Raw genomic sequence first — 25,691 nt, 5'->3', positions numbered from 1 at the left:
AGAAGGAAGGAACACTGAACACAATGTGACACAGCTGAGAGAATGGCAGACTTGCACTTGAAGATGCAAAATGCTGCAGTAAAGAAGAAAAACCAGCTAAATGAGATATCCGTCTCTGAGGGCAGGAGGCACGGCCCTCTCTGTTTTGCAACAGGTTTTTATACGAGGATTTTAAAACGTTCAAAGAAATAGAATCTGTAACAGTCAAGCAGAAGGACAACGCAGAACAAAAGGACCGTATTTGAAGGTCAATTTCACATCATTTACAAGAAACCTGGACCCATTTCTCAGCTGGTAGAACACTGTCACCAGGTCTGTAGAGCCTTTAAATAAAAGCAAGCAGCTGTCGACGTGTATGGACATTTTAAATATTTACCAACTGTCATATAGAAAAGTTTAGTGGTGAGAAAGACGGGCAGTGGCTTTTAGTCAAAGGATTGCATACTCTTCTAGAAAACAACAAGAACACAGTGAAACAGAACAATCCAATCAACCATGCAAACTGATTATCAGTTTACTAACCTTCATGTTTATGGCCTCAGCTACGATATTAAAATGCACTTGTAACACCTGAACACAAAACAGGGTGTACCTGCTATGATAAAATTACTTTTCTTTCCAGCATACTCTTCATTAGCTTTTGTTGCCACATGCTGAAGAAACTAGGTTTAAATCAGTGAATGGCAAGTATCAGCAGGCGATGAGTTGCACAACACCGGTGGCTCCCTCTTGACCATCCTTTTCTTCAACGCCTTTCTTTTTTAAAATTTAAAATTAAAAAAAAAAAAAAAAATCAATCTTCCATTTGGAAGCTCAGAACCAGGTCTGATTTTCTCTGTCATCTCTAATCACATTGTAGAGTATCTTCAGGCACCTTTCTTATTTCTTGCCAATTCCATTTGTTACTTTTGACTTGGAGTGCCGATTCCTCCTCCGAGATGAGTGGCTTTCACTATTGACCGTATGTTTTGGTGGGCTATTGTCAGCACCTGCTGAGAAATAAAACACTTTTTGACTATCTGACATTGACAAGTTCTTGTCTGAAAGACCGTGAAGGCTTTCTGGAGCTACAGCATTTACAGTATGGAGTAGTTCAAGCTAATACAAACTGGTACTCCTACTCCATCTAGTGGCCTAATTACAAAAAAGAATGAAAACAAATTTAAGAACTGTAAAATTCCTCCTCTTACAAGAGATTTCAGAAGTTTCTCGTAGCAGAATATAGTGGTGAAGCATCTTCTATTTTGAAATGACATCAATAATTCAGATCTCTACACTTTTATTACTGACAGAAGTTTTATTACTATCAGAATTTAAGAACTATGAGACTGAAGTCACAGATTCAGTCTTTCTTGACAGGTAGTGTTTGACTCCGAGTAAACAAAGAGAGGCAATGGGGACTGAAAGAAGGATCCAAGAGCAAAACACGAAGAGGTTAAGTTCACAATTAATAAAGAAACAGATAAAGTCAGAGAACAAATATTTGCTTGGCTAGATTTCTCCAGCATGTATAAAGAGAGACTTTTCAAGTGCAAGCAATTTTTCTTCAAATAAAAGTCCACAAATGCACTAAACTAAGAATAAGTTATTATCTGCATCTAGAGAAATCACATTTGGCATATAAAAGCTCAATTGTAGACGTTTTTCAAGTATATTATAAATAAGAAATATTTTAACGATACTAACATCTGGAGCGTGAGCTCTGACAGGTCACATCCAGATGTGAAGCTTGATTTTTTTTCAGTAAGCCCACACTAAATAGTAAGAGGAAGAGTAAATTAACTGACCTCTAGTGTAGGGAAAAGAAGTTAAAGAGGTGGGCTGCCTGTAAGTACAGAAGAAGCTGTTTATGACTATCAGCGCTGCACTAACTAGGCAAGTGTCAGCAAGAACATAAGCTCCAGGGCACATACTTTACTTTCTTAAAAAGGAGGAATAAAAGTATAATTTGCACTCATATATTTAAAACCAAACATGCAATGTTTAGGTAGAAAACCCATTCAGAACACTTATGAAATATGTAACGTCTTAAACCTCCAAGAATGATCTGGAATAGCAGGAGAAAAGAGAAACTGCTCCATAAAAAAAATAATACATTTCTTAGAATTGTAAGAAAAAAAGAAAAAAAGACAGTAAAACCAAATAGCTTTGTAGATGATTTATCTGTAGAGCTCCTGCAGGGATGCTTAAGGAAGTCCAGCTGTCTCCAAGGTAAGTTTCTCAAGCCTCATTTCCTAATGCTAAGCATTAATAAGAACACACATGTAAAAGTGTCAATACCTCTGCTGAATTTAGAATGAAGCCAGGAAGCATCTGGACTGTATGGGCTGTCTTCGCTTTCTGATAGGGTCTGCAAAACACAAGAGGGACACACGTCATTGGGATGCTGATTCCTGAGGCCAGCACAGACTTGTAGATTGAAACTGTGGCAGAAGTCCTAATAAAACATACAACCAGCACTTCGGATGTTTCCCTTCATAGTTAAGAGGTACAACATAGATGGTGCAGTAAGAATTCACCACTTGCCAGGTGATCTGTTGTGTAACCCAGTATTCTTAATATTCCCCTAGCATTCCACCTGTACAATGGGAACAGCAGCTGACCATTTGTCCCTGAATGCTTTGCCAAAATTACAGCCTCGTTTTGGGTATCCAAGAGGACAACATTCTTTAGAAACCACCGTGTAAGCTGGGATCTGTCCAAGGCTCACTGAATTCAGAGTTCTTTCTATTGACTTCAGTTAAGGCTCCAAACCATCCCCCTCTCCCCCACGTATGTTAGTTCTGGTAAAGGATCCTAACATCTAGTAGCTCTGTTGTTTCATTCTGGTATAAAACAAGACCAGGCATCCTAGTAAAGTACCTTTTCTCGGTGGCCGTAGTATTCTGCGTACCAAACCATTCCATATAAACACAGGAAAGTTGTAAAGGCCTAAACAAGGAAGGAGAGGAAAAAAAAATGTAACTACTTATTTATTCATTTTTCCCAAATTCCTTGCTGGTTCAAAATCTTTGAATTCCTGGAGATTCCATGTTTGGAGACTTTCATGCTCTGTTTCTCTCTGCATCTTTTTTCACATCAATTAAAACTTGGGCTCCAACTTTAGGATACACTAAATAGCAGAACAATAAATACCGACTTCCTATCACCTGTTCGAACTGTGTTCCCAGTCAGAAGGGAGAAGCATTTAACTGTCACAGCCCAGAAGAAATGCCTTAGTTTTCATTAAAATGTGTTTAGCATCAGAATTACAAGTTGGGCAAGACTAACTAATGTGTTTGCTGTTGTAAAACGGGCATTTCATGCTGCATTTGCGGTAATTACACTGAAGTGCAGAAAGTTGCAGGCTGAGTGAAAACAATTTGCCTGATAAAGCAGGGTTTCTGCAGTTGTAAGACTTCAGTCTGAAGCAACATGCATTACTTATTAATGCTGTTCATTATTTCCTGTTCTCTTCCAGAGGGCACTGTCAGAAGCAGCTCCCAGATTATCCTCAACTGAACTGTCATTTTCTCTCATAAAGAGAAGATCTATAACCACAGTTTGTTTCCTTGGTAAGTACTGGTTAAGTGACTACATTCTACTAGGTCAAGAACTAAGGAAAAAGTTATTCTTGTCTCTTCAGAGTAGTTCTAAACAATCTCATATTTGCTCTTCCTAGGACATGCACGACGTTCTTTACCAGCATTCCCTCACAATGATCCCCTGCTGCCAATGTTCCAGAGAGGAAGCTATTTAGATGTTTTCAATGCCTTTGCTGTGCCTTATGTTTCACATGAGAAATCTCACTTACCACACAGAGAAGCCAAAACACAACATACAGGATTTGTGTTTTGGAGAAAAGATCCTGTCCAAACTTTATGCACACAATAGCTTCAAGGAAAGCAATAACCCTGTGAGTGAATACAAGAAAAACGGAAGAAAAAAGTGGTTACAAACACAAAAGACTTAACTCTCATGTCCACAGCCCAGGCTCGGGATGGTCGGCTCTAAACAAGCACTACTCTCTAGCGAGCACACATCTCCCCAACAACAGCATTAACTCAAAGTCTTTGGAAAATTTATTGTTCATTCTTTATTTTTCTTCAGCATAAACAGCCCACAGAAAATGCTAAGCTAGTAGGCCACAATTCCACAAGCCTCTGCTTGTCCAAGGAACAGGCAGGAATGTGTGCCAATAGCTGAGAATTTCTGTTCATACCTACCACTGTGCTTCAGCCCTCACCAGATAGAAATGTCTTTTGCATGCTGAACGACCAATAGACTCCCTGTTGGGTGAGCTAGAACTACGCTTTGGATATTTCTCTGCAGGAAACAAATTTACTACAATTCTAAATAGGTTACTTTGCTCACTTCAGAAGTATTTTAATGAGAAAAACAACATGAAACAGTATTCCAAATTCTCTGAGAGCCCACACGTTTGCTCTGGTTTACGTGTAAACCCAGGTCCACGCTGTAATATTAGAGGATTTGTGGAGAAATGTGAGAGGAAAAAATTGCTGTATTTACTTTCCTAGCCAACATTGTAAGAATAAAACCAAGCTCCATCTCTTTCTCATCATCAGGTATTTACATCTTGTCAGACTGAATGCTGTGGAGTCCCCTCTGCCACTTGGGGTGGAATGAAGGGGCTATAAATCCAAAGCTTCCACGAACTCTTGGTGTTGCTCTATTTTTTCCAGCAGATTACAGCAACAAGCAGCATGAAGAATACTTGCACTGTGCACACTTTCCACAATTAGATCAGGCTGCAGATATGCAATCACAAAAACTTATTTGAATATCTATTTTCTGACTTATTAGACAAACGTGTTCAGTGAGAGCTTTGAACCAAGGATGACAGTTGCAGTAATCCATCCTCAACGATTTGAGTCAGAAAGCAAACATTCAGAACTATGCCTCCCTTCATCTTGTAAAAGAATATGTAGACATTATTTCTCTTGGATGAAATAGGGAACGCATCTTTCTTCCTTCATAGCACAGACTTTGAAAATTCCCCCCTCCAAATTATAAATCAGTTTAATATGCATCTTTTATATGACTCTGAGATTGCCATCTGTAGCTAAAAAGAATGTTTTTTCTTCCATACAAACATCTCAATTCCTAAAACATTTAAATAAATATTTCAGTAAAATGTCTGTATTTAAATGTGAACCTCTGAAATGGTAATTCAGTTGCTCTGTCACTACTCAGATGTTTCTGCACAAACACAGCAAGTTTATTTGATTCTAATTGTAAATTAAGCACTTATTAACTATTTGATTGATTAGTTATTTTGGTACTAAATTAACACCCAAATCCAAAAGACAGGTTACTCTGTAATGATCATTAAAAAAAAGCCAATGCCTTTTTAAGGACTATGTATGTCGCAGTCTCCCTTTAGTGATCATAATGCATGTTTTGAGTAGGGGGAATCGGGGAATCCTCCCCAGGTAAGGGGATTTAGGCTTACAGAATACATTACTTACTCCTTCTCAGCTCTAATAAACCTAAACAAGAACAGAAAGTTACTACCTTTTGAATATCCATTGGATGTTATGACCATGAGTTGAAGACAGTAATAGATCCATCCAGGAAGGTGGAATCTCAGTGAAAGAGGTGAATATTTAAGTCCTTCCAAACCCAAGGAGACATGTGTCATGTTCTCCAGGGTACATTTAAAGCAAGACTAGAAGTCCCTTCAATTACATTGCAGCGTGTTCCACTCTCATCTCAACTAACTGCTGAAAAATGGGTATTGCTTATGGTGATACAGTGTCCCTGGACACAAGCCTGCCAGCTCAGCAATTCCTTAAATGCTGGGACATCCCCGAGACCAACAATAAAGGTGAGGGGCAGTTTGGCAGAGCACTGTAACTAAATTAAATTTGAGCATTTTATGGCTCATTGAAATGCTACGCTAATTTAAGCAACAGCTGCTTCTATTAAGCACAAAAATGATTTAGACAACTGGAGATAAGACATACACTAATCCTGACAATGAGAATGAAAAGCCTGTTTTCATTTAAAATCATTGCCATCAGAAATGAGCTTCTTTAATAGCTTCTTAAAATTGACGTGTATTTTTTCATAAGACTTGATTTAGGATCTTTTATGCTTGCCCGTTTGTAAGCTTCCAAGTCATAAACCAGGAGGGACATTACTGGGTTGTTTGTTTGCAAGCTTTTACAGTACCACAACAGCATACGCTTCTGGTTTCCAGAAGGCTGCATTTCAGTCAAACCACCTAAAGAAGGAAGTTCTCACCAGAAGCAATCCTGCGAACCCTTCATTTAAAGGTCTCTAAGAGATGTTGAAAGAGATCGTAGTCAAGGTAACCATTATTCGCAGCGTTATTCTTTTCCCTCTTCGAGAACAGAATAGGAATTTTTGAGAACTGTGGTTTGTTTCACCGCCTTTTGTTGTGATTCCTCAAATAGCAGCAGTGCCCACCTCAACAGCCTGGTGAACGTTACTCTAATGACAGAAAGCAGTAGGTGCAAAAGCTTTATCCTTCTCACCTAACTGAGAATACGGGCAGCAAGGCCAGTGCTACTTTGAAGGAGGCTAGCTTTATCCAGCAGTTTCTAGATCTTCCTTTTATTCTCCTTACTCATTCCATCAATTCTCATGTTCTACCCCTAAATCCAGAATTTTCCTTTCCTCTGAACTTGCAAAAAGAAAAAAATTCTCTCTTTACTGTTATTTATACTAAAACCACTACGAGACAGGAACTACAAGACACGAACTGGCTTCATCCAGTTTCAAGCCTGTTTCTGTGCTGGATTCCTACTTAATACCTCTTCAAGTGCTTCAGGTTTGTACACAGCAAGAACACTTACCCGAACACCCAGCACTGAGTTCCCACCCTCTTGCACTGCGTATCTGTGAGGTAGGCATAGTACTGCCTGCGAAGGAAAACACAAGAAAATTCTTCAGCGATGTTGAAAGTCCCCAGAACATTTACATTTAGAAACCTAGTTTATGTTATAACTGGATCTGCACTGAAAATGAAGTGCTGATGCTTGAATTCACATGCAATCATGCTGGATGTCTACCAGATGGCTCCAATTCTAGCAGGACAGATTATCACATAGATCAAATAGCTTGAAACAACACAGAAAACAATCCTGAGAGCAAGGACTGGGAAAGTACCCAAACTAGTAGGCTAGCAGAGCTACGTATTTGCCTCCTGTCTCTCCACTGAATCTCCAGTTCTTTTAGGCAACAAACAACAGCTTCAGAATTAGAAAATCCCCATTTTTTTCCACAGCTTCTCTTCAATTTGCTAACAATTGCACTTGAGAGATGTGGGTTTAAACCTTGGAAGTAACTGAATGTGGCTACCCCATATCCTGGGTGAACGCTCTAAACAGCATGTTTTTCTGGTCTCTAGACTAAGTAGTGAGAAAATTCTGCTGTGTTTTCTTTGAGCTCCTAAATTTTTGAGAGAATTTTAAAATCCTCTCTTTTAAAAGAGAGGAGAACCCTAAGTATATGAGAACAAAGTTCCTTTCCTCAGTGTCTGATTTCTGCTGACAAATGGGGACGGCAAGCGCTGTTAATCAAACAACATAAGGGTTGTTTAAGAATAAAGATCTCTACAGGCTGTGAAGTGCCATAAAACACCTGAAAACTCGTTTAGGAGATTATAGGATGTTTAAGGTGATTTAATTAACAGTGTGAAATCACCGCACATAACTTCAGTGACTACCAGCTTCAAGAAAACACTTTTAGGAAAAAAGCAATGCATGGCTGCTATTTAACTGTCCAAGGTAACATTACATTAGTTGTGAATGGGAAATACCTTGTTTCTTAACATCAAAACTGTGAATTCTGTCTACATTCAGCTACGTCACAGGGGAAAAAAAAAAGAGGACTGTGAAATAGCATGCGTGACTAAAAGCAGGGTAGTTCCTACAAAAAAGTTAACAGATGACGTCCTATCATTCAGAATAAGGTAATGCTCTATCTTATAACATGCTAACGTTTCCTGTAGACAAGCAACATAAGGAACTCTGAAAAAACAACAGCTTTATTTTCCCTCATGTACAGTTTTGTGAGCATCTGACTCATCAACCCAAACTTCTGCATGCACCCAGTCCTCAAGGATAAAGCGTGCAGCTGCTATACAAACAGAAAATGGAACAGACAGGTTCTGCATCCCTATGGAAACACAGATGTTTACATACATTTCACCTTACTAGTTTGGGCAGAAAAGACACTTTATTGAGAATTGGTGATTGTTTTTGCTTTTCATGGTGGCTAAAGCATAAATTCCTTGAAATGAACTGCAATCTTTCACAAATTACATGTTGTTTTTGGGTCCCTAGAAGTCAAGTTACTCTGAACGTTAAAACAAAACAAAACACAAATTACCTTACAGTGGGTGCTGTAATGATTCCTATGAAGAGAATTCTCCCCCAGCTTAAAGGGTGGCTTGCTTGGAACACAAAGATATGTTTCAGAAAGAATGTGTTCAACTCAGTCAGCTACATAAAAATAAAAAAAATCAGTTAGTAGTGTTCAATTTGCATAACTCTTAATGAGTTACTACAGAAAAATTGTGGATTAATATGGTAACTTGAACAGAGAAGGGCTATTTAATGCTCCACTGTAGCCTTGCTTATTAGGCTGAGAATTTAAAGTGCCTATAAGCAAGGAATGAGCCATTAACACAAGAAATTCTTCCCTAGACACCTCTGTGAAAGCATTTAGTCTCTTATGAAACCTGGACCAGATACTAACTTGCACTGCAGAAGGTTTCTGGAATCTTTCACGTATGAATAACTGAGGCAAGTTTTGTAGAGGGCTAGAAGAGAACTTATCTATTTAAAACAGAAACCAACCAACCCCCCAAAAAACGATTAAACACCTCTGGTTGTCCTTTCAAAAACTAAATACGGCAAGTTAACAACAAGCTATTTTAGTGAATTCTGTCAGCATTTGCCTGACTATGTACCCAGGCAATTGGAACATATTACGGAGTCTTGCTGGATCCCAGCCAGAACTGTGAGGATCAGTGATCCATCCAAAAGTCAATGGGAAAGAAAAAAACAAAAAACAAACAAAACCCACCTGTCTGGCAGTTTTTAAAACTGTATCAATTGCAAAAAGTAAACTGATGGCCAGTGGCATTTGTGTTTTTTTCCCCCCTTTTCCACAGATTCTGTAATTACACTCCCGAACTATCATGTAACTCCTGTGAACAATGCCCTGACTAGCTTTGTATGATCAATTCATTTAATCGTGCATTTCAGTGACAGCCATACATTGCATTAGAATATCTTCTAGCCGAACACAGCCAATAAGTAACTGAGCTGATGGCAGCTTTGATTTCACAGAATTTGCTTCTTACCTGCCAAATGATCATGAAAAGGTAGATTCCAGCCACCCTTTGAAATGAAGACTTCGGGTCAAACCAGCGGACGTAGGTCCAGCTGGCTGGGGTGAACTGCAACACAGCTCTTTTGATTTTCCCTGTGGTCGTGTGAATATCCCTAGAAAAAGAGAATGGCTGGAGTGAAGACAAGGAAGAGGCAAGGGAAAAAAAAGAAACAATAGCCACGTTACGGATGTTTCAGAACCATCACACTTTTTTTTGCTGGATAGCAAAGATCTCTACAGAAATAACTGTGTACCGGGCAAGGGGGAATTGAGAAATGTGATCTGTTAAGCATTTCGGTCAGGACACACTATGAAAGCCCACCCACCTCTACCTTGAGTCAGTAACTACCTAAAAAACTTCTCTCTCATTCTCTCCGTGAAGGAAGAATAAAGGAGGATTACAGTTCTCCAAATACCCTGAAGAATCTAGAGGATTCTTCTCCTCAGTCTATGCTGCCACTGCTCTTATCCCAACGCCAAATATCTCTCTGATGTTCCAGAGCTCGTGGACATCAGTCCTTCAAGGATCTCTTAAATTTCTTATTCATCAAACGTTTAAGAGGCTGGCTCCACAGGGTGAAGCATACTGCACTAACAGCACACACAGCCCTTGCTGTTCTGGTATTTAGCTGCACTCTCTTCCAGAGAAATGCGGTAGCACTGTCATAAGCTAGCAGATTTTTAAATTCCCTTTTGAAAGGGAATGGAGGTTCATCTGACAGATGACTTATGGTTATTGCTTTTGGTAACAATTCAGATGAGCAACACCACCCAAAGGACAGGGAATTCTAAGAAAAAAAAGAAAATCAAGAGATTTCTGGGTTAGAAGTCAGTTTTCAACCTATTTCGCTGGCCCTTCTGGACAAAAAAGAAAAAAATAAATCAGATTTCATTTTTGTAATATTTGTGTTCTCTTAGGCTAGTGGAATCTAAGGTTAAATAGGTTAAGGGGGGGCAGGGTGGGGGGAAATATTCTAATCTTTAAGATCCATGTTTATTCACCAAAAAAAGGGAAAAGAAAACAAAAGAGCATAAGCAAAAGCTTCTCATTCTCTGCAGTTCCTCCTCACATTAAAGGTCCAAAACGTCTACAAGAAAAATATCCCACAAGGATAATAAAAAATAGTTCTGCCAAAGATACTCTGCTATCTGCTTTAATTCTCAGTGAGCTCTCCAAAATCAGAGGGAACATCAGCTGTAATGCTCATTATTCTGTCTGAACTGAAATGTGGGAAAACTGAATTGAGGCTGAAGGCTGGATGGTTCTCAGAGCAACGAACAAAGGTAGGAGGTGGGAGAAGGTGGGCAAAAACAACAGAAAGAAACCACAGTGGGAGAGCTAAGAACAGGAACCTACTCAGCCACAAGCTGTTGCCCTTTTACACAGCAAATGCTACTTTATTTTGCAAATAAATCATTTATTTTGGAGGGTCAGCAGTGGGGTAAGGTAATTCACAACACAGGTACAACCAGCCTGATTCCTTTTTTATATCAACAGGCTGCCACGCTGCCTCATCAAGCCAAACCCAAATCTGGAGATTACAAATACTGTATAAAGAGAAAAGCAGTTACAATTAGCTTTGTTCGTTGCTTTCTTCGAAGTTTTATTTCTATAAAATAAGCTGAAAATGCAAATAGCTTTACTTCCTCCCCCCTCCTTCATTTGGCATCAATAATTGTAACTTGGATTGCAAAGAAAAATATATACATAACCGTATTTACAAAGATATGCTCTAAAGTAATATTAATATGAAAAGGATTTTTAAGACAAAATAAATTTACAGCACTGTTAGCACGTGCAGCTTGCATGTCATTTCTGTATTACATGCATTTTACATATGCAAAGAACGTCTATTTTCCAAACAATTTAATATTAAAGAATATTTAATTAAGCTTTAATTTAGACCTACTTGAAGCTTGCCCAGTGATAGGTCCTCATCTCCAAGAAACGACAAACTACCATGCCCAACCAGATGCCACCCCCGTTACAAAGCAGGATGTCCAAAATGACTTGATCCCACCAGCACTCAGCAAAGTTAGGCAGAAGGTGCATGAAGAAGAGCTACAGAATACAGCAAAAAGAAGATTCTGGGTGAGGAACAGCACAGAATTAATACAAATTCATTTTTAAGAACACATCCAAATACCAGCATTTCAGTACATGCCATACTTCAAAGACACGAGCCACAATCACTGAAATTTGATGGGAGTCCTCTCATTAACTTTGGAAGGCCTTGGGTAAGAGTGTGTAAGACCTCAGGGCTCCTTCTCACCACTCCCTGCTGGGGCAATGCTGTACATAAAGATTTTTAAATAGCTGTCAGCACTAAAATGTGTTGAAATTCAGGACTTAAGACTTGCTCTGATTTAAAAAAAAAAAATCTCAAAACTCCTTCATTTACTGTTTTTTGGGAAATTTAGTGACTGTAGGAAGATTTAGAGTTCACCAATAACTCAGACACTACAAGCTTTGCTGCCATACTTGATCCAGAACGGCTCCAGCAGTTAAGAGCATACTGGTAAGTACTAATTGTGAAGGTGATTTTAAGATGAAGATACTGGGAAATAGCCCAGGAACAACTCAGTGTTGGACTGAAAAGCTGCCACCACTGGGAAAGAGCAAAGCAAAATTCAGGCCCTTAAAAATTTCCCCTGGAAAATGATTTACTTCTTTAGCAATCAGTTCCTTTCTGAACTCAATCCTCAGCTTAACTGAAGACCGCCATGAGGCATCAGTAAGGCAGTTAAACATGTTTACAGACACATTTGATAGCTTTTGGTAGAGTGGAGGAGGACAGTTGGCCAGATGGCAACAGTTGAGGCAAGATACAAGCATAATTTACTGAGAGATGGATTCAGCTCTTCTCATCCTCCTTTAAAAGGAAAATAGTTGTATTATTTGTTCTACAAGGGGAAAAAAAATAAGAAAAAATCAGAGCAACCCAATAATTAAGAGACTGAAAAAAAATCTAGCTGTGGACTGGCACTCAAGAAAGCCACCTGTTAAGCTGTCCCCTTGAAATACTCCTGCAGAAGCTTAACAAAACAAATAGCTAACTAAATAACCCTCTGATAAGCACAGCACAAATTTTGTCAGTAAACGAACATACATAATTTGATTCGTGTGTCTGTGGAAGATTATTGGTACAGTTTGGTGGCAGAGCATCTTTTGTTGACAAATGTATAAATAAAATACCCCAAAAAAATCAGATGTGTCAAAAGGAACAAGAAGAACGTTCTTGCTATACAGGATGAATGGCTAATGGTCAAGTTATAATAAATCAGTGCCTGATGTTGACAAGTGACCCTTCCTTTGAAAACTCTTGCAAAATGTATCAAAGCAGCTTGGTTGCTTCTGCCAATGCTATACTGAATTTCAACCTGTAAAGAAGAAAATTGAGTTCTCTTCAGGCCTTAAGCTAGACAATGTTGCTTGTTATCTTGCTACAGACAGCTTCCCTTTCATGTTTCAAGTAAGTTTAACACCAAAAGGGACACTAGGCTATGAATCCCAATATGCAATAATCCAGACAAAGGCACCAGAAGTTACAGATAGGGAGGCAGCAAAGAGCAGACCACAGGTGTTAGGCAGTCCGTCTGAGCTGCTCGCTGCTTTCTCAGAACAAGAGACCAAGGCCCGCCCGCGTCCCAGCTTTAATCCGATAGTAAGCAGCGAGAGCCAAGTGTCCCATTTCAGAAGGGGGAGCCAGCTCAAAGCCATTAATGCTAACAGGAGATGCACAGCTAAATCCCTCCGTAACTGCCCCGATAACTTCTGCAGGTTTCTAATGACTCCCCTGAATTAACTAATTCATTAAAAATCCATTTGGGTGGTGATAACCTCTCCGTATGTTGAACCTTACCCAACACATTGTCTGTCCCCACGATCTGCCTTTCAGCAAGTGGGAACACTAGACACCCCGTGTGGTGTCAAGTTGAAGATGATGGTTGTGTAAAGATCAGCTGAACGATAAGAGAGTGTGTGAAACAAATCCAAATTTAAAACTTCTTTTCCAAAGGGAAAAATGAGTACAATAACCACCAAAGCTCTTCTCTGTGAATGGGTACTTGTGAAATTCTGAGCTTAAAACGGTTTCAAAATGGCTTAAAAACCAGTGTAACCTTGAATGCCACAGAACAAAAATATTTTTTGAATATGAGTTCATGGCACCAGTATTTTCAAACCCAGAAATTTAGTTTGACAACTAGATCCTTATCTACATTTCTGAATTATAAACGCACTGTCAGATAAGCCAAGCATTCTCAAGAAGGTAAGCCCTATAGAAAACTAGTTTTAAAGATTAAATGAAATGTGTTTCTATCGACATTTGGTATCTTAAGTATGATAGGCTAAACTACACTGCTCCCAAAGCTGATAAAATGTCTAAACTACACTGCCCCCAAAGCTGATAAAATGTGGACTTTTTTTTTCTCTGAATTGTCCCATCAAAAAAATATCATGAAACTCATTTTTTTTATAGAAACACATCCTTGCATTTTTGGTGATGCATATTCTAATTAATCAGCTTGAACTCTCAAAACAGATCTAACAATAAAGATCATCAGTCCAAGCAAGTCAACTGACTAAATCAAATTAGGATGTAAGGGTCAAAACTTATTTAAACTTATTTAAAATAAACCCTACTGAAACCTATTTTAACTGACTGAAACACATGCTTGGGAGAATTGTGGTAAAGCTGGATAACAAAAGTAAGTCAATCGTCCCCCAAACCATGGTACAGGGGACTACAATGGGTATGAAATAATTTAAATCCTGGTTCAATAAAAACCACATTTTTATGTCAGTCAACATGAATAAACGAGGCTTGTGGGGTACGATTTAACAAAACAAGTGGCTATGCCCTCTGGCCTCATGACAGGGAACAGCACACTGAATGATGTTCTGCTGCTCCATATGGACTTCTCCCCTGAGTCCTCTCACTTCCCTTGGGGATTCCAGAACTCCTTTTTACTGTGCAGTATTTAAAACACTTGTATGGTGTATAAACCATATAAAACGTTTAAATGCTATTTTATTTGGAGTAAGGGGATCATGACAGTTGATGACGGGTATTACAAGGTGAAAAAGGAGAATAGCTACTCAAAATCAGGGTATAAAAATCAGCACCTGAAATAATATGAGGTTTGGCTCCTATTACAGCAGAAATAGAAAGTATGGATGGAAACAATAAGCTGCCAAAACTTCCTTTCTATTTAAGTAAACCATCATCTGCCCAACTTACCTAAAGCCCAGCTTGTTGTTCTCCATTACTGCGACCAAACCAATTGCTCTGCACCTGGTTTATAAGGCTTAAAATATGAATCTGTACTGAGAACTAGCGACTCATCCTTCTAGGAACATTCCCCTTCTGTCCCGGAACAATTAAAGAGTCACGTGTTTTCTTGAGATAAACGGGTGCCCTACCTCCGTGAGCTCCCAGGTGATGCTGATAGTCCAGCACAGCCCGTAGCTGCGGATCAGCAAAGCCTTCATAGCCCAGCCCCAGAAATGCCCAAAAGCAAATATATCGAAGTGGCTGAGGATTCTCTCCCAAGTGATAACGTGGCAGTTCACAGCATATTCCTGTTAAAGATAAAAGATACAAATAAAAATAACTTCGATGAACCCAAAACTGCAGAAACACTAGAATGAGGGAATTTCTTTCTACCCAGTGAAACCCAAATGAGCAGATGATTCCTTAAGAATATTAATTAATATTTCAGTCACCAATATCAAAAGAAATGTGTTCTCTCATTACATTCTAACAGCGAGAGCTAGAAATCACTGTCCACTTAAAATAGGCAGGATATAAATCAGGATTCCACCAGAAGGCTGAATCTAGGGGGTTCTATCTTGTCACTGGGCACAAACTGAACTATCTCCAACTGGAAATACACATGTAAGAAGCTCTCTGCTCTTCAACCCTCCTAAAACATACATTGCCATCTGCAGGTAACAACACAGCACTGCTCAGAGCTGCTGAAGAAAGGCTTCTCCCTCAGGCCTGAACCATTGCTACCCCTGCACAAACGAGCCATGAACAAGTTGAAAAAGGGATGGTAGAGAAATGGTTAAATCCTGGTCTCCATGAAGACAAGAATGCAGAATTTTACAGGACTCTTGCCCTGGTATACAGATGAAAAAATAAAAAAGTATTTTTGCTTTTATTTTTACTAGGACCTTTCCCCCCACCTGATGCATCACCTTTTCAACCACCGCTCTGCCAGTCATACAGTGAAACGTGTTTAACTTCCTTTTATACACAAGCAACTTGGCCAGAACAAGAAGAGACCAAGTTACAGCCTCCATTATCACTGCACTTGAAAACTTTACTCCAACTTTCTTTAAGTGACAGTTATCAGGATCAGTAGTTCAGAAGTCTCTGCTGCTGCTACAGGCAGGAAATCTGCTGTACTGTGGTTCTGTGCCAGCAGTAACACTAGTCCTCTCCTGACTTGAATTTATTTCTAGCTTAAATGACAGGAGAGCCAGGTGAGCCTGGCTTACCAGCAGACTTCGTCTCAGCTCCCTTTTGTTGCTCAGCAACATCACTAACGCCCATGCTCAGGCTCCATTTAGGAACGTGTCCTCCCAGCACCCTAACAGCAGGCTGCCCGTGCCTCAGCACCACCACACGTCCTGCAAAACGTCCCACCAGGGGCCTCTCCACAGGCTGCAGGGCTGCTTCTCACTCCTATCTCCCAGCTGCTGTTGCACAGCCTTTTTTTTCCTACCCCTTTCTTGAATCTGCTCTCCCAGAAGACTGTTTTTCACTCCAACTGATTTCAGTGTCACTAAATAGCAGAGTCAACGAGCAGAGTCAACCCTTTGTGTCAACTATCAAGTACAGGCAAAACCTTGCATTGCAAATGACAGTAAATTCAGATTTATCCCTTCCCAGCCATGCAAAACATATCTAAAAAAGCCAAAATGTCCAACAAGGTGCCGAGGATACATACCATAATATCTGCTTCCCTTGTGGCGTACCGAAGATTAGGATCCAGCCAGTACATCACTGCTTTTACCTGCTCAAAGTTAAGGAAGAGCACGAACACCAGGAACAGAAAATAGAGCACACTGAGACCTGCAAAAAGAGTCTGCTTTAGAATCATATTCACAAAAACATTTTTGGACACAGAAGGTTAAAAAGCTTTCAAACAGGAACTCAACACATGCCCACTTTGCACAGATTAAGTTTTCTACATACAGTGCCTACAAGCAAAGCAGCTTAAGAAATAAGGCAGGTGTTAATCTTTGAGCACTCGGTCTTTCATATTATCTCCTGCTTCATGTGATACGATGTATGCTCAACTCTATCAATCCAGTCAAAAAAGAATCAGTCTAGACAGTTTGGGCATGAGTAACACAAGTCCGTGATCAGGAAGCTTCGTAGTAGGAGACACATCAGGATCACAGGACTGGATTGGCTTTTTGCCTTTACTTTAAGTTTTGTTGGTCAAATCTCCAAGCCTAAATGCAGATTTCAGCACCAAGATCAGTTTACTAATCTGACAACAAAGAGTGGTTACAAATATAAACTGGAGGACTGGCAGGCTTCAGTTACTTTTGCGAGTTGGAAAATTGGCTGTTTGAAGCTTTTGAAGATAAAGATGATGATATGCTTACATACATTTATAAATTAAGAAACACCGATGCGTTTGAGACTACCTCCTCTCTCCTCCCAGTGTCAGAGTATGGATTTTATATAAAAAAAAGAAAATAAATCAAAACTTGTATGAAGTTAAGAAGGGTCTTAGGTGTAGATCTGTAGGCAGATGAAGCTGCTTTTGGGAATGTATCTTTATATTACTCACAAGTCCAGATATCTATGACCACATTTGGAAGAGGCACATAAACACACCAATTCTACAGTCTAACACTCAAACTTACTTGCGTCCTGCAGTGATGTCGTGGAGGGTAGAAAAATTAACATGAATAAAAACTTAGCATCTGCCATCCAAAACAAACTATAGCAATTATGAAAAGAAGAACTGAAGTGTTATTAACCCCCAGGACGTGCTAGAAAAGTTCCATTCAAGTGCACACGTGTACAGAGAGTCTATATTGTCTTCTGCAGTGTATCCCTAAAATGCATCAGGTAAACAGATGCCAAACTACTAAAATAAGTGCAGCTTGGGGGTAAGGGTGCATCCTGAAATGCTGAAGATGTGCCATTCCTGCCTTTCATCGACTGCACAGATCTGAGACCTCTAGCATGGCTAAGTAAGTCACACCAAAGGAAGCAGGATTAGAGAGGGGAAGATGTCACTCGTGATTTTCCTTGCAGTTTTTCCCCAGAAATACAGAGGGTCAAGCTCTGCCTGGGAAAGCTCTTTTAATTTACATTTGCTGTAATCAGAAGTGAGCAGTAGGGACTGCGTTTCCCCAGCTTCAAAAGGAGCAGGATTCTTTAACCAGTACTATCTAATCAGCAGTATCCTCCCAATGTCAACAGATGAGTAATCAGCTACTTTGGGAAGCTACTTATTTTTAGCTCTGTGAAGTGGAAGGAGAGAGGGACATTCATAGTCCCGTTAAAAAGAAAGGGACCAGCTTTTAAACCAAATCCGCCTAATTCCCTGTAAATATGCTTAACATTTAGGCTGTGCTCTGTGAACTCTCGATTATTTTTAAAATGTTTATGTTCCTGCCATGTAATTCAGGTGTTTAAGGAGCAGGATTTCACTTGGTAGCTACTGCAGTTAATGGAATTATTTTCCCAACTATGAATGCAATTAGTATTTACAGTAATTTTGCTGAAATTAAAAAAAATGAAAAAATACACCTTAGGAATATTAATAAATGCATATTCAACTAACCGATTCTGCTATTTAAGAAAAAATAGCATGTTTTGCAGATAATGAAAAGAAACACTCTACTAAATCAGGTTTAGTTTAAAGTAAGCTAGTTCCTTTAGTTGAGTTGGGAAGAGATGGCAGTAAAGTGGGGACGGAATTAGGATGCATACAGACAAAATAGGATTAAAACAAAGAATCGGAGGGAATGCTCCTTTTCTGATGATTTAATTTACACGATCCCAACATAGAGAAACTCCAATGATGTTCCCAAACATAATTCAGAACAGATTATAAGCAACAGCTCAGAAGTGGGAGGGAAGAGTTATTCACTAAGTTTGACACACAAATTATGTTTCACGACAAATCCATTCATCGGAGAAGAAAAATGGTCGGTCCTGCCAAAGCACTGAGTCAGAAACACAACTTAAACTTACCAAAAACCATTCGCCATATTGCAGGGTGGGGGCGTGTAAAAGGTCCTGTGGAGGGTAAACAAAAAGCCTGTTAGAAAACAGTCAGCAAGAACGGCATTTCTCATCCCAAGTTTGACATAACCATAGATCAGTTCTATGTCAAGCTGTATAACATGCCCAAAACTTTGGGGCTCCTTCCTGTATATTTAAGAAAAAAATAAATGTATCAGATTTGAGAGGGGAGAGAGATTGCCAATTAGCAGGACATAAATATAACGTTCAATTATTTTAATGGGAGCTGTTCCCAGAACAGTAGTATACCATTTACCATATCTCAGCTGAGAATCTCTTGCTCTGCTTGCTAGACCACAGCAACTCATGGCTTGCTCTCAGTGAAGTCAAATACACTCTTTTTGCATGCCAGCAAAGAAATACAGTGCTCAGCCTTCAGGTGACCAAGAAATGTTAGCAAACAGGCCTCCTAAAACTTCCAAACTAAGTATCACACATCTAATAGCTGTGCACGATACCTGTGCACTTCACCAGTGTCGCTATTATTTACTTTAAAGCCAGTGATTAACCTGACTTTATTCGATTAAAATCACCTGAGTTAATGCAAAAAAGCAGAAAAGCTGAGTCTGGCGAAAGTGGAAAACATCTAAACGTGAAATGTACATTTAGGGAGCGAGATGTGGCCAACTAGTTTTTTCAGTGCACGCTGTGGATTGCTCTTTCACAGTTGTAAGCATGAAGTTCATTCTTCTCTGACGCTTGGTTTTTCAGGGAGCGCTTTGTGAAAGCCATCAATTAATAATGTTCAAACATCAGAAAAATACATCCCAGGAGCATGCCATGAGCACAATTACCGTTCATTTATTTCTGAACACTGCCGAACCTAAGACTGGTTGGAGTTGACCCAAGAATAAGGCTCTTGCTGACAGCAACGAGCAAAAATTTTAAATAAATAAAAACAGGAAAGACAGCATTTCCTCTGCAGAGCTAAGTGTCACCCACAGCTTTTACCCCCTTTGCACCTTCTGCTCCCTATACCATTACCAAAATCTTTGTCTGACTTAAATTTCTACTGAGCAACTGTGGTTTGACATTGTAATGTGATGTAGAGGGTTCGTACCCATCACCAGGTGATTTACATGTTACATCTCAGAATTACTGCAGAATTACACTTCTGCTAAAACACACAGAGGCAGCGTGTTTTGAAACATTACTTAAGGATCTGGCAGCATCATTACTTCACAGTCTGAGCAGCAGCTGTGCACCTGCAAACATAGACGCTGATTTTGAAAACCCGACTTCCTAGTTAGGTACAGACAAGCTATAAATAACTGGCACTTCACTGTTATCTCCACTCAACGCGACTGCAACGCGTTTTTATACTGTCCCTTAACGTAAGGGAATTCAGAAGAGTAGAGAAAAATTACATTTAAAAGTGGCACTTTAATCAAAATAAACATAGTGGTGATAAAGGCAAATTCACATGCTGCAATAAATGATGTATGGACCTTACTCACCATTGGGAAAAGCTAGAACACTGATGATTAGAAAGAAGAAAATCACCGAGAGGATACCCCTCCAAATATTTTCCTCTGGGACAGAGTCATCTCTGAAGAGAGAGAGAGAAAGAGAACATCAAAGTGTTAAAGTGTTATTTTGAAGGTGAAGTTGAAAGGCTCTGAAGATGTAATTACTTCAATAAAAGATTACATGGAAATAAGTAGAAGAAATAAGCATGCTGGTTATGTACCCAGTCAAGACAGTAATTGCAGCAAATGGTTTCCACTCTGCACTTCTGGCTATCCTTTCTTACAAGGCATTTAAACATCATCAACACCTGCAAGCCACAAGCATTGCTTCTGCAGTGACTTCTAACAGTAACTACATTTAAAGCAACGTGAAAAAATCCCGCTGTTTTAATTTTCACAGAAAAATCATCAAAAGCACTTTTACACTGCAAATGGTGACCAAGACTCTAGAAGCCTGGATGCAGTTCCCATCTTCCCTTCTGCTGTTTTGGTTGACGTTGCAATCCCCTTTACTTCCCTTGGCCTGTTCCCAATGCCAAATGCCTGAGGTGAGTACACGGAGACAGGGAAAAGTATTATTCCAATCAGCCTTTAATATTTTATTGTTCCCTAGCCACAGATCCCCTATGCCAGGGTTGTAGGTAACCCACAGAACAGCATCTTGCCTCACACAGCTTGGAAATTGTGTATAACACAGACACAGCCAATCCTAAAAGAAAATAGAAATAGAAAAATCACCTGCTTTGTGATCTACTAAGCCCAAGTTCTGAATAACATATGAGGTATTATTTGTGCTACTGTCACATTATGACCAGAAAAAAAAGATCTAAGAATTCAAGGCACACCTGACCAAGTTCTTATTTCTCTTGCAGGTATATAAATATATATTATATTTATATAAATATATAATATATAAATATAAAGAGTACAGCAGCAACATTGACAAAGACAGCACCCAAGCCTTCTCACCAGCAGTCAGCTTCTAGGAGACTTCAGCGATAAAATTAGAAAAGCTTCAAACTATAGGAAAAAGCACAACTGATATTTCACAATGTATCAGCTACTACTGCTCAAAGTTTCTCTATCTGGGTAATTTCAATGTGCCTGTGATCAGTTTATCTATTTAAATAAATTCCTTTATTTATCCCCAACCCACGACACACAAAAAAGTCCCAGACAACTTTAGAGGGACTACAGCTCTTTCTGGCAGAGCATTTGTCACTTTTCTGGATGGCTCGGTAATAATCTGTGACAGCACAAATGTGCTCCACACTAGATGTATTTGCTGCAGCCATAAACTCTCTCTCTCTTTGCCAAATTATTTCCCTTGCCCTCAGAACTGAACCTTAATAGCTCCATGGCAGACTTTCATCACGAGGAGACATTCGAGCGCTGTGTCAGTTCATCCGTACGGCAGCAAAAAGTACATTAAACACAAATGGTTTCTCTGCAGGCCTTGGGGACCCCCTTCAGCATTTTCCTTAAAGCAGCTGACCCCGGACTTCGCAGTCATTTTCCAGCAGCCACGCTGCATGGGCTGACACTTCACACTGGCCCCAAATTCCCAGCTCCAGGACTTCACTCTGGCTCCCTTGGCAACCCCCAGAGCTGGTCTCACCCAGAGCCCTTCCCAGACAGAGCCTCAGGGCTCAGCCAAAGCCATGTTCCTGCTTTAAGGCATGCAAATACCACAGGCTGTCACTGGTGCCACCAACTGGGCAGATTTCTTCACTTTGAAGAGATTACTGAAGTCACATCACCGCACAGCTCTTTCCAAACGAGTGGTAGAAGCATTTTTGGCTGGTTTGCTCGGAGGTGCCTCTCAGAAGGGCTAGATAACCGATCTCCTTGCCAGAAGCAGGTAAAGACAGGTAGCAGCAAGAGACCTGCTGCGGCGTGCCAGTTAAGATAAGAATTACAACGCTTGCCCAGAAGAGTTGGTTTGAGGACACCGAAGGAAACAGGGAGGCAAAATAACCGGTGGAGGAAAGACGCGATCACAACAAGCTGCAATCAGGAAAATGTGCTAAATCATCTCCTCGCTTAGCCTCAGGAACTTCGATGCCGACTTTGAAATGTCGGCGTTCATGCAGCACAAATGAGATTTCTAACGCTCGTGTGGGAGGACGGAAGAAAATTCTCTCGGTTTGAACCCACTTCATAAATGTGTTTTTCAAGTCTGGCGCTTTCTGAAGAAATAATAATAAATTAAAAAAAAACAACAAAGCACCTCATAACTTCATGATGTTTTTGTCTCTCCTGATCTTCTCCCTGTTCCAGAGCACTGCATTCCAAAAGCATCTTGCAAAAACACAAAGTAGGTATTAAATCACAACAAGAAGAATTGAGGACACTGAACTGGGGTAAAAATAGCAAGGACGCTAAATTTAGAGTGTAGGGGAAAAGAAGCCTTCCATAAACGCTGCCGTGATCCACCAACATCCCCTCCAGCAGCCAGCTGCCCTCCTGCAGGCTGCCTTGGGGCTGGGAGAGGGCCACATCCCTCTGCTCCAGGGAGGAAAAAGGCAGGGAAAGCGAGAACCACTCCGTGCCTCCACGCTGGGTGAGGTCTGGAAGCAGAGGAGCCTGCGTCTGGCTCGTTCAGCAGGAAACAAGCTCGGCAGCTGCAGCCATTGTCAGAGGCACCAGAAGGATGTGCTTTAAAAAGAGAATGCCCACTACCCCATGCTGTAAAATGGAGAAGCTAAAAACACTCACGTTTCTTCCTCTGGACTCTGCTTACTGCTCCTTGAACATTACTGCTATCTGAAATTCTGTCTCACCCTCATCTGCCTGCTCAAAGGCGGTGTCATCGGCTCCCGGTGATCCCAAGGGAGGCTTGGTATATCCGAGGGAAAAGCATTTTGTAAGTTCTCGTGAACCCTCGGGTATTTCTGGCGCTGAACAATTACAGAAGAGGCAAGAGAGACTTTAAGGGAAGCCAGATTTCCTCTGCCTATGCTGAAGTTCCTGAAAAAATGCATTTTGCTGAACGTTGGTATGAATGTATCGTGGAAAAAATCCCCTGCTTTATAAATCGATCGGGAGTGCTACGGAACATCTGACAGCACAGGGGAAGCAAGGAAGAGGAATCATTTGGCACACCTGACTGAGCACAGGAGGTGGAAATATGAACGCAGCCACTGGAGACTCGTGCAATAAGCTGATGGGAGCAGAAAGCCCAGAGCTGGGAGCACACACTGGAAGCACGTGGGGAGCTATTCCCACCTCCCTCAGCTTCTCAAGAACATATGGCTTGAGCAGCGTCCCAAATAAGGCAACGGAGGCAACGCTCTGGTATCACCCTGATTTAGGAAATTCCTGTGATGGCTGGAAATAGCAGAAAAGGGGAAGGAAAAAAAACAAAAAAAAACAAAAAAAACAAACAAACAAAACAAAACAAAACAAAAAAAAAACATTAAAAAAAAAAAACAGTAATTCCCACAACCTGACAAGAGGAGCAACAGGGAAGTGTTAAAGAGAAGTCAATAGGTACTTAAACACAGGAAGTGAGGCTGAGCAGAGAGAGAGAGAAAAGGGAAAGAATATGAAACCAAGGCGAGTTAGAAAGCTAGCAAGACAAAAAGAAAGAAAAGATGGCAATCCTCTTTAGAAAAAACAAACAAACAAACAAACCACCTGAGAATTCAATAAATATTCTTTGGGCCGAGAAGAGTGCACAGTCCCAAAGCTGCTGCCTGACTCATCCTCTGCTTGGAAGAATTAAAGGCAGGAGCCTTTTCTTCTCCCAAAGGTGAGCAATCAATGCCATTAGCCCCTCAGAACAAGGTCTGGATGAGAATTCCCCAATACGTTGCCAATTTGACCTAAATTAGCCTGACAGCAGGACAAGTTATCAGACAGGGGAACATGAGGCAAGAGGAACACTCGCAGCAAGGCTTCCTGATTAAATATTGTACCAACACACAGAAACATCTCTGAGTTAACTATTAAAAACGGATCCCTCAGATATTGAAGATTACACACTGAATTGTATCTGAGGCCTAGGGATAATTAAGGATGTTCTCCTGTCAAAAGCAGAGTATAATGAATGAGGACACTGCAATCTGTAATCACATACACACAACATCACTAAAGCATAAATGAGTCCAAACCCTGATGCACTAGCTCAGCCAGAACCTCTCCAGAATCCCTATTTGCCCAGAAACTGTGCGAGAAACTGAACCTAGAGGAGGATGCTAATATTGTCTTCGCAGTCCCATTCAGCAGGAGGCAATAAAAGACGTGGACAACCTGGAACAACACCGTGAGGTGCCCCGCAGCCTGCCCTGCTATACCTTTTGCTTACAGATAAGGCTCCTGAAGATACCTGTGCCTGTCCTCGGCTTTATTTCCATGCACGACTGCGGTGGTGAAGGCTGTTCCTGTGGTGGGGCAAGAACGTGGCTACGCTTATCAGTACCGGGGCCCTATGCCAAGGGGCGATGTGCCCCAGATAAAGCACGCTGCGTGAAAACGATGACACAAAACAGTCCCTGCCCTCCGCGAACCCTTGGTAGGTTACCTGCCGGCGTGATGTCATTGCCGAGCTCCGTGATAACCTAGTAAAAAGCTGTTTTTGGGCACTGCTGGAGCCACAGGCTCGTTTTTAGCGAGAAGACCACCCAAGTCTGAGGCAACACCACAGAAGAGCGGCGCCCTTCTGAGGGGGATCTCCCACTCTGCCAGAGCCTGACAGGGGCCATATAGCCCAGAACCTCTTAGGGACCCCATAGAGACCGCCCAGAACCCTGTAAGGACCCTATAGGGATCCCCCAGAACCCCACAGGGGCCCCTAAAACCCAATAGGGACCTCATAGGGACCCTCCAGAACCCAATAGGGTCCCTATAGAGACCCCCCTGAACCCTATAAGGACCCCATAGGGATCCCCCAGAACCTCATAGGGTTCCTACAAGGAACCCCCAGAACCCTATAGGGACCTCATAGAGACCCCCCAGCACCCCATAGCAATGCTATAGAGGTTCTCCAGAACCGCATAGGGACCCCCCAGAACCCTATAGGGACCCCATAGGGATCCCCCAGAACCCCATAGGGTTCCTATAGGAAACCCCCAGAACTTGACGATGACCCCATAGAGACGCCCCAGAACCCTATAGGAACGCTATAGGGGCCACCCAGAACCCCATAGGACCTCCCCAGAACCCCACAGGGACACCACAGAACCCTATAGGGACCCCATAGGGACCCCCCAGAACCCCATAGGAACCCTATGGGGACCCTCCCCGCCCCCCCGGCGCCCCCCAGGTGCCGCTCACCTGGTGAAGGCGAAGGCCATGAGGCTGAGGATGGTGAAGCTGAGCAGGGTGATGGTGTGCGGCCGGTAGAAGAACTCCAGCGTGATGTCCTCCACCTGCTGCTCGTTGATCATGCGGAAGTGCAGCCGGTAGTTCACGTCGTCCTTGCTCAGGGTCCGGCTGCCCACGCACGACGCCATTTCGGGACTTTTTTTTTTTATTATTATTTTTGTCCCCCCCTCAGCCCCAAAACCTTCGCCTCCGGCCGGCCCCGGCCGGGCCCCGCCGCCGCCGCCTCCCGCTGAGGCGCTGAGGG

The 25,691-nt window shown here is 41.2% G+C and overlaps 1 protein-coding gene across 6 annotated transcripts; it reads right to left on the bottom strand.

The window, feature by feature from the left end:
• Nucleotides 1–492: 492 nt before the first annotated feature.
• Nucleotides 493–25,689, bottom strand: PTDSS1 (phosphatidylserine synthase 1). 6 transcript variants are annotated; one of them, XM_084510447.1, is made up of 14 exons: nucleotides 25,397–25,689; nucleotides 20,108–20,199; nucleotides 18,600–18,644; nucleotides 16,327–16,451; nucleotides 14,792–14,950; nucleotides 11,277–11,428; nucleotides 9,338–9,479; nucleotides 8,359–8,471; nucleotides 6,822–6,887; nucleotides 3,794–3,893; nucleotides 2,863–2,931; nucleotides 2,281–2,350; nucleotides 875–992; nucleotides 493–752 (listed from the first exon to the last, which is right to left on the bottom strand). In XM_084510447.1, exons 1-13 carry the CDS (start codon nucleotides 25,573–25,575, stop codon nucleotides 880–882), a joined length of 1,425 nt encoding a protein of 474 aa, XP_084366573.1. In that variant the 5' UTR covers nucleotides 25,576–25,689; the 3' UTR covers nucleotides 493–752; nucleotides 875–879. The 6 variants fall into 6 exon arrangements, with proteins under 6 accessions (XP_084366573.1, XP_084366576.1, XP_084366574.1 ...); XM_084510450.1 differs by having other exon boundaries at nucleotides 875–989; XM_084510448.1 differs by having other exon boundaries at nucleotides 627–756.
• Nucleotides 25,690–25,691: the final 2 nt, after the last annotated feature.

This window comes from Aythya ferina (assembly GCF_964211825.1).
Source record: "Aythya ferina genome assembly, chromosome: 2".
Classification (NCBI taxonomy): domain Eukaryota; kingdom Metazoa; phylum Chordata; class Aves; order Anseriformes; family Anatidae; genus Aythya; species Aythya ferina.
This window is presented reverse-complemented; position numbering and strand designations above follow the sequence as displayed.

Coding starts and splice junctions, on each gene's coding strand:
- PTDSS1 (XM_084510447.1), bottom strand. CDS start 25,575: ATGGCGTCGTGCGTGGGCAGCCGGACCCTGAGCAAGGACGACGTGAAC. Junction 14,951..16,326: donor CAAGGGAAGCAGATATTATG/GTATGTATCCTC, acceptor TATCTTTAACAG/GAATATGCTGTGAACTGCCA. Junction 9,480..11,276: donor TATCACTGGGCAAGCTTCAA/GTAGGTCTAAAT, acceptor CTCTTTTTCTAG/GGATATTCACACGACCACAG.